The 9,543-nt window shown below is 44.9% G+C and overlaps 1 protein-coding gene across 1 annotated transcript in view; it reads left to right on the top strand.

The window, feature by feature from the left end:
* Window positions 1-9,543, top strand: part of Ears2 (glutamyl-tRNA synthetase 2, mitochondrial) — a 24,032-nt gene that overhangs the window by 12,829 nt on the left and 1,660 nt on the right. The window contains exons 4-7 of the mRNA XM_021208322.2: window positions 1,263-1,735; window positions 3,092-3,200; window positions 5,373-5,526; window positions 5,608-5,738. Coding sequence (XP_021063981.1) covers window positions 1,263-1,735; window positions 3,092-3,200; window positions 5,373-5,526; window positions 5,608-5,738 — 867 coding nt within the window. The remainder of the gene's footprint in view (window positions 1-1,262; window positions 1,736-3,091; window positions 3,201-5,372; window positions 5,527-5,607; window positions 5,739-9,543) is intronic.

Here is a 9,543-nt window from a genome sequence, read left to right as displayed (position 1 = left end):
TCATAACCATCCGTAACAAGATCTGACGCCCTCTTCTGGAGTGTCTGAAGACAGCTACAGTGTACTTACATATAATAAATAAATAAATAAATCTTAAAAAAAAAAAAAAAAGAACTCACTCTGTAGACCAGGCTGGCCTCGAACTCAGAAATCCGCCTGCCTCTGCCTCCCGAGTGCTGAAAGAATCGTTTTTTGTTATGATCACATGATATCATGGGATCTATGAGACTGAAGAGTTAGGTGTAGTAAAAACTGAGTTTACGCTGGGCAGTGGTGGCGCACGCCTTTAATCCCAGCACTTGGGAGGCAAAGGCAGGCAGATTTCTGAGTTCGAGGCCAGCCTGGTCTACAGAGTGAGTTCCAGGACAGCCACAGCTACACAGAGAAACCCTTTCTTGACCCCCCCCCCAAAAAAAAAAAAACAGCTCTCAATATTTTCTCTAGTGTACGAGTTATTTGGGCTTATGGTTACCCTATAGAGTCTTAAAGGTTGGGTCTGAGTTTCTTATGAGTTCCCAAGGTCCTGAAGGGCCTACGCACCTACTTTTTGAGTAGGGAGGACATGAACCACATCTTATGGAAATATGGAGGTGGATGACTCCAGGCTAAGAGGAGTAGCCTTGAGATGTCAGGGCTCTGTGGTGACCTCTCTGACTATTAACCTGCCTGCTGACAGCCTTGCCTTTTCTCCCTTCATTGTATGTGAGGTGAACAGTTTCAACATGGCTTCTCTGAGGGTGGCATCCAGAATGCTCCTGGGAAGTATAAAAGGAGGACTTTCCCCCTTATAGCTATGTCTTAACCTCATTGGAAAGAAATACCTTTCCCAGAACCTTAGACTTTCCTTATCCACCAAGTGTCGTTTACACTCTTAGCTGGTCTGACCAGGTCATAAGATCACAAGATTGTCTGTACTCACTGAAATTCTGCTCTTAGTCTAAGCATTTCCCATGTCCTCCTTAACAAGGGAAAGGAACAACGATTAATAAGTCACCACGGTGTGTTGTCCCACACAACTTTATTTTTAAACCTATTCTAGATAGAAGCCCCTTCAAGAGGTTAATGAGTTGCCCCAGAGCATAAGCTGTCAGAAACCACAGGTAAGGGTTGGGTTATAGTTCAGCTGTAGAGTGCTTACTTGCATTCCCAGGACCTTGAGTAAAAGCTTTAGCACTGCAAGTAAAAACCAGACCTTGAGGTACAAGTGAGATTCTGTCCACTGATGGTTCTCTTAGCTACTCTGCTGTTTTATCTCCCAACAGGTATGACAATCGGTGCCGGAACCTGAGCCAGGCACAGGTGGCCCAGAAGCTAGCCATAGACCCCAAGCCTGCTATCCGCTTCCGTCTAGAGGAGGCAGTACCAGCCTTCCAGGACCTGGTCTATGGCTGGACTCAGCATGAAGTAGCCAGTGTGGAGGGGGACCCAGTTATCCTGAAAAGTGACGGCTTTCCCACCTACCACCTAGCCAGTGTGGTAGATGACCACCACATGAGCATCAGCCATGTGCTGCGGGGCTCCGAGTGGCTAGTCTCCACCTCCAAGCACTTGCTCCTCTACCAGGCCCTGGGCTGGCAGCCACCTCGGTTTGCTCATCTGCCCCTGCTCCTCAACAGGGACGGTAGCAAGCTGTCTAAGAGGCAAGGGGACATTTTCCTGGAACATTTTGCTGCCACCGGTTTTCTGCCAGAAGCCTTACTTGACATCATCACCAACTGTGGCTCGGGGTTTGCAGGTACATATGCAGCAGAGTGGTCATGGTGGCTAAGCTTGAACTTCAATGCAGGCAGACCTGCTTGTCAAAGCATTGCCACCTATCATGGGATCTTGGACAGGTTCATTATTCTAGCCAGTAGTGTTTCCTGAGCCAGACAACTGTGCCCCTCACTTGGTTTTCCCCATACTGCTTTGTTGTCGGAGTGGGGTTCACAGTGGGCACTGTCCCTTGCCCTCAGAGACCAGAAGTGTCATTAGTCTTATCCATATGATAGGTCTAAGGGTATGCCCTATAGAGTTACTTAGGAGCCAGTGAGCTTGTAAATAGAAGGAACCAGCCCACTGTCTGGCCACATCATAGACACAAAAGCTACAGACTCATGATTACTGTAATTATACAAGTATGTGCTCTAACAGTATTTCTGATGTTACTGTGAATCCAGCTGATTTCAGGTTTAGAACACAAACTTTGAAGAACCAAGTATCAGATAGGATGGCTTTCTGTGGCAAGGATTCCTGAAACTCTGGCAATAAGTTGATAATCCTAGTTTCTGAGGTGATCTAAGGCTCTGGGAGTTTGAGTAAGTCACATCCTTAGTAAAGGATACAGTTCTCGAGGCCTGTGGCTGACCATGGTGCCTTCTGACTGCACCAAAGAGAACTGCTGCTCATAAAGAAGCTGCTGGAGAGATGGTCCAGTAGTTAAAAGTTCTTGCTGGTTTTTCTGAGTTTTGTTCCTAACACCCACATCAGATGGCTCACAGCTGCCTGTAACTCCAATGTCAAGCAAGATCTAACACCCTCTTCTGGACTCCATGCCCTTGGACACATAAGCACATACACATAAACACACACACACACAAATTAAAAATAAGGGGAAAACAGTTTAAAGAGAAGCAGCTACACACTTGGAATCCTAACACTAAAGAAGCTAAAGCAAGAGGATTACTAGTTCAAGGTCAGTCTGGACTATGTAAATACCAAAGTCCTATCTCAAATGAAACAGAAAAACAGCAGCTTCCATCATTGAGGTTCCACTGTGGCATTAAGGAGGAAGTATGTAGGGTACACTGATGTCAGACCCTACTCAACAGCCAAGCATTTAAGAAACTGAAGTAATCCAGACAGTGGGCACACTGCTTTTGTGACTTTGGTCCAAATGTAGTGGGAAGTCTACAGCTTACTCACTTGCTCTCCTTTGTGTGTGAAGGCAGGGAAATGTAGCCAATACTTATGTCCCAGCAATTTGATAAACAGAGGCAGAAGGATCAAAATCTGTAGGCCATCCTGGGCAATGCAGAAAGATAGATAATGGGAAGAACAAAAATAAGTAGATGAGGGAGGGGCTGAGCAGCCAAGTGGGCCTGACTTGCAGAGAACCAAATGGGCAGGACCCTGCCGGAGCTGATTACACAGTTTGACCTGACTCGGATCACCTGCCACTCAGCCCTGCTGGACCTAGAGAAGCTCCCAGAATTTAACAGGTAAGCGAGAGAGCCAAGCACTATGGTGCATACCTGTAATCTCAGCACTCGGAATGTCAAGACAGCATAATTGTAAACCCTAGGCCAGCTTGGGTTATTTACCTCTCCTGGGTTGGTTTTTTTTTTTTTTTTTTTTTCCTTCTTACTGCCTGGCCTTGCTGCTAAGGAGATTGCACAGTTTCTGTATTGTATCCATATGTTTTATGTAATTCTCAAATTATTTTTCAACTAAATTACACATGCTTATAATTCCAGCACTCAAAGAGCTTTGGGAAGATGGTGAGTTCTAGGCCAGCCTAACTACATAGAATCTGTCTCAAACACTAAAAACAAAGCAAACAGTTTCAAATTGTTTTTTGCCAGTCTGTATTCCTGTTCCCTTACCATAGTGTCTTGTCTTCCACCCTGTGACATTCAAGGAACCTCAGACTTCTACAGGTCTGCAGCCCTTGAATGGGTGGCTTCTAGGCCCTGGCATCAGTACTTCAGATATAGTCCCATGGTTAATCTTCACTGCTGCCCTGCCAGAGGCCTCTTATCCCACTCTGTGTCTGAGGCTCCCTGCTTTCCAGTGGTTGTGTGAGTTACTGCAAACACCTGGCAGGTGGGCGTTGGACTCAGGACTATACAGTTCCAAGCTCATGAGCTATTTACCACTTTATTACTTGGCTTTCCTCTGTAATACAGACAGAGGGCCATAGGACTTAGAGTGGTCCCTGGATCTGCACTGCCATGTCTCTCCTTGGCCCTTCCAGTCCTGTCAGAAAGAGGCAAAGGACAGCCTGGGCACTGAAGATAACAAGGCTTGTATGAGGATTGGACTTTGGAGGCTTTCCTGTTCAGAAGAAAGTCAGGGAGTTAGGATTCCAGAAAAGAGATAATTTGACTTGACAGGAAAGCCCCAGCTTTGAAACCGAGTGCTTCATTGAAACAGCTCCTGTTCCAAATCATAGGTATACATTTTTTTGACCTCTCCTTTCGTATCAGTGTTTCATAATCCAAATGATGTCAGCACATTCCTGGATTCTTCTGTGTAAACTCAGGTGCCTGTGAAGGCCAGGTGATAGTGAAGAGGAGATAGGGAAGGGAGAGTCTCGCAAGACACCAAGGAGGAGAGGGACAGGGCAGCTGGAGGACTGTGGAGTCTGAGTCCACATCATGGATCCAGCCTGCTCTAGCCAGTTAAAGCTCTGGTCAGGGTGCTGTGCACCCAGAGCTGCTCATTCCACAGGGAGAGCCAGAATGTTCATTACTGTGATCTCCTGGTTTAAAATAGCTTCTTGGCTGGGTGTAGCTCAGTTCTAGAATGCTTACTTAGTATGCATCAAGCTCTGGGTTTTCTCTCGTAACACCTCAAAAGTTAACAGGGAAAAGTCAGCTCCTATTTTTAAAACAATGAAAATGCCTGGTATGGTGCCACACACCTTTAATTTTAGCACTTGGAGTGCAGGGACAGGGATCGCTGAATTTGAGGCCAGCTGGGTCTACAAAGTGAGTTCTATGCCAGCTAGGCATAGGGAGACCTTGTCTCAGAAAAACAAAAAATAAAACACTGTCTGGGCAGTGGTGGTGCATACCTTTAATCCCAGCACTCGGGAAGCAGAGGCAGGCGGATTTCTGAGTTCGAGGCCAGCCTGGTCTACAGAGTGAGTTCCAGGACAGCCAGGGTTTTGAAACCCTGTCTAAAACAACAACAACAACAACAAAAAACCAACCAATTAATCAATAAATAAATTTAAAAAACACTGAAAACGGGCTGGTGAGATGGCTCAGCGGGTAAGAGCACCCGACTGCTCTTCCAAAGGTCCTGAGTTCAAATCCCAGCAACCACATGGTAGCTCACAACCATCCACAACGAGATATGACTCCCTCTTCTGGTGTGTCTGAAGATAGCTACAGTATACTTACATATAATAAATAAATAAATCTTTAAAAAAAACAAAAACAAACAAACAAACAAAAACACTGAAAACAAACCATGTCAGCCTAGATTCATGCTGGCTGTGACCTCCATCAAGTCCTGTTCCTTTTATAGATATAAAAGAAAGCTATGTTTTTACCTATGGGTTTTATAGATGTGACATTCTTCAAATCTCCACACTGCCCTGAGGGGAGAGGTTTGGCTTAGTCCTGGTGTATCAGTACCAGGGCATCCCCTTTCTTCACCCTTAGGCTGCACCTCCGCCGGCTGGTGAGCAATGAGACCTGGAGGCCCCAGTTGGTGGAGAAGTTGCAGGGCCTGGTAAAGGAGGCATTCGGGAGTGAACTGCAAGACAGGAATGTTCTGGACCCCGCATATATGGAGAGGATCCTCCTGCTGAGACAGGTGTGGGTTTAGGGCATCCTTAACCCCTTCCAGGGTTTCCCAAGATCTCGGGGTGCATGTGGTGACTGCCTCTCTACCCAGGGTCACATCAGCCGCCTGCAGGATCTGGTCTCCCCAGTGTACTCCTACTTATGGACCCGCCCTGCTGTCCATCGATCAGAACTGGGTGCCAGCTCAGAAAACGTGGATGTGATTGCCAGACGCTTGCTGGGGTAAGTGCTCACATACCTGGTTAAGGGTGACACACCCTTCTCACTCTTTGCCCTGGCTTCTCTCCACTAGACCTTGGCTCTTGATCCCCACTGCAAAACTATGACAAGCTAAAAAAATACTCTCAGTAGCTTCTCAGTTAAGGACAGCAATCCTTAAGGCCCAGGTTGCTTTGCTCCCAGAAGAGAGGACCTGGCTTACTGTAAGAGTAGCAGAATTTTTGTTTAATTTTTAAAATATTTGTTTAGTTTTAATTTATGTGTATGAGTGTTTTGCCTGCATGTATGCCTGTGTACCATGTGTAAATGTCTACTGTATTATTAACATGCTAAAACTTTTTAAACTTTGGCTTTAAACCTGAGTATTGGAAGCCAGGCTTTGGAAGCAGGGAAGTTATGCCCTGGTGCAGTCTTCCATCTACCTGGTTCTTCTCATAATTGTAATTCTTATTTTGTACTTTTTGCCCAAATGATATATTACAGTGATAATGTCTGGGTGTTTTTAGATGATTTTTCCAGTTTTTGTCTTTTTCTTTTAAGAGATAATTTCTAAGCCAGGCAGTGGTGGTATACACATTTAATCCTAGCACTCAGGATACAGAGATCCTTGAATCTTTGTAAGTTTGAGGCCAGCCTGGTCTACAACATGAGTTCCAGGACAACCAGGGCTACACAGACATCCTCCCTGCACCCCTCCAAAAAAGGACATAGGTTCTGTATGCTGCTCAGGCTAGTCCCAAACTAAGCTCAAATGAGTTCCTTCCTCCATCTTTTTGAGAAGCTAACACTGTAAGCATGGGCTACTGCACCCAACAGTATAACTAGAGCTGTCTAGTCCTTGAAAGTCTCCTTATTCCTTTTTATGGCTAACTTTACTGTAACATCACTTTAAACAGAATTTATCTATTTATGTACATTAGGGTTGCTTCCATTATTTTTATATTTTGCTTTTAGAAATAACTGCACTGAATAAACTTTCACAGATATATTACTAAGCATGTTTGCAAGTCCCCAATCAGAACTCAAGAGCTAATATTGTTAGTAATTTGGGACATTCCATAGTAGGGTCTTTTGTTTGTTTGTTTGTTTGCTTGCTTGCTTGTTTGAGACAGGGTCTCACTGTGTAGCTTTGGCTGGTCTAGAATTCACTGTATAGATAGACCATGTTGCCATCAAACTCACAGAGATCTGTCTGCCGGCTTCTGAGTGCTGGGATTAAAGGTATGCTACCATATCCAGCTTTTTTTTTTTTTTTTTTTTTTTAATGCGTGTGAATATGTACATGTGAGTGCAGTACCCATGGAGGCTAGAGATAAATTGAGGCACCCAGTGTCCTCTGAAAGAGCAATATATGCTGTTTACTGCTGAGCTATCTCTTCAGCTATTAATTCCAGTTCACCAAGACCATGTCATCTCATCTTTGGCTTGGGTTAGATTTTAGAGGCTGGGACCCCCACTCAAGTCAGGAAAGCTGACACCCAAATGCATAGGAGCTACCAAGCCACTAAAAGTCCCTTTTGTCCCTTAGCCAAGCTCTCAGCCAGCTCTGACATGTCCTGGGCTGCCATTAGCAGCTGCCTAGGGCCTGCCCTGTTCCTTGGCAGCCTCCTTCTCTGAATGCAGTGACACTGGAGAGTGTCTATATTCCTCCTATATTACATTTGTATTTTTAGTATTTTGTCTCCTTGATTTTATAAATAGCAGTGATCCTGTGTCCAGTTAATGATTGGCTTTGTCCAGGAGGCCTTCTAGAATAAAAATACCACAAACTTCTGTTAACAACAGATTTGAAGCTGGGGGGTCTACAGACAAGTGCCAGTTGAGTCTGTGACAGGCAGTGGCAGACTCCTGGGCTTTGCCCTCACATGCTCAGCTGCTGAAGTCTTGCAGTTGTTAAGGAAAGGTGTGCAGATTGTTTCTTCAAATTATTTATAAGACTACTTCCTGAGCCACTATTACCTCTCACTGAGCTGCCTCTCAACCCCCTCAGGAGCAGGGGTTCTGCTATTGAAGCATTGGTGTTATTTTAAAAGTGGTGGGATTTTTGGTTTGTTTGTGTTCGTTCTCTCTCTCTCTCTCTCTCTCTCTCTCTCTCTCTCTCTCTCTCTCTCTCTCTCTCTCTCTCTGTGTGTGTGTGTGTGTGTGTGTGTGTGTGTGTGTGTACGCATATAGAGGGGCTGGGAGAGGCATTGACTCCTTGTAACTGAAGTTATAGGCAGTTATAACACCTGACATAGGTGCTGAGAACCAAACTTAGGTACTCTAGAAGCAGTAAGTGATTATAACTGCTAAGCCATCTCTTCAGCCTCTGGGATACACTCTTATTTTTTATTATTATTTTTTGGTTTTTCGAGACAGAGTTTCTCTGTGTAGCCCTGGCTATCCTGGAACTCACTCTGTAGACCAGGCTGGCCTCGAACTCAGAAATCCGCCTGCCTCTGTCCCCTAAGTGCTAGGATTAAAGGCGTGCGCCACCACCGCCTGGCTTGGGATATACTCTTTAGGGACCCAGGAAGCTGCAGTACAATGTACCCACCCACCACCTCTGTCAGAACTAAGGTGTATAGCAGAACTTCCTAATACTCACCAGCAGTTAAATGCTGACAGGGACTTATCACTGTTTATTAAAGCCTAGGCATAGAGCTGGGCAGATTCTCAGCCATGTTATCTGAGTTATCCCACCTGTCCTAGCCCGTGTCCCTCCCTCTCACCCCAGTATGTCCATTCCTCTCCATGTCCCACTGGCAAATCTCTGACTTTGCCCACTTCACATTTCTTCTCCCAGAGACCTTCTCTCTGCCCAGAAGTTCTACCTTCCACTTCCGACTCAGCTGTTGGCCAGCAGCTCTTTATTAAAGCCAATAAGAAAGTGAGGAAGGTGAATGTTTACAAACTATGAGGCCTGTGATGGACCATAGGAATAACCAAGATCTGCCATTACTCAGTTTTCTGCAGGTTTGATAATCAACCTTCACACAGTGTACAAAAGGCACCCCAACAGCGGTGGATGGTTTACAAGTCCAGCTCTCACTAGTTGGGGACCACTCAAAACTCAAATGTGCTTTTGGGAAAAGGTCTTAGCTTGGCTTTCTGGAATATGAGGGTGATTGCTGGCCTGTAGAGTTTAGATCCTTTGTAGTTTTGTTTATTTGTTTGTTTGTTTTTGATCCAGAATTTCTCTGGAACTTACTTTGTAGACCAGGCTGGCCTTGAACTCACAGAGATCCTCCAGCCTCTGCCTCCTGAGTGCTGGGACTAAAGGCGTGTGCCATCATTCCGGGTGACCCTCCGTGGTTTTGTTTGTAGGGTAAGAGTCTGCCTAGCATGTTGATAGTGGAGCTGTTCCTGGAGCTTGTATTTCCTGTTATTTTATTTCTATTCCTCTGTGCTACCCTCTCCTTGACAAATCTTGAAGCTATTTCAAGTAATTCCTCAGGAATTCCCATTCATGCCTCCTGTATGCTACGTTTTCATTTTAGTTTCTCCTGCAGTGTCTGTGAACCATTGGCTGTAGTAAACGCTAGCTAAGTTTAAGCTTTTATTGAAACATGGTATCCAATATTTTTGAGTGTTTATTGTGAGTTTAGGGCTTTACTTAGTGCTGGTTATATTTTAGCTCTCTGTCACCTCCCTAGGCAGTACAGATGCTATTATTGTCCCTATGTTATTGATGAGACATAGGAACTACGTGGCAGTTAGTAAATTCTCTTATTATAGTTCTTATTTTCATTTTTTTTTTTTTTTTTTTTTTTGGTTTTTCGAGACAGGGTTTCTCAGTATAGCCCTGGCTGTCCTGGAACTCACTTTG

Source organism: Mus pahari, chromosome 1, assembly GCF_900095145.1.
Source record: "Mus pahari chromosome 1, PAHARI_EIJ_v1.1, whole genome shotgun sequence".
Lineage (NCBI taxonomy): Eukaryota > Metazoa > Chordata > Mammalia > Rodentia > Muridae > Mus > Mus pahari.
This window is presented reverse-complemented; position numbering and strand designations above follow the sequence as displayed.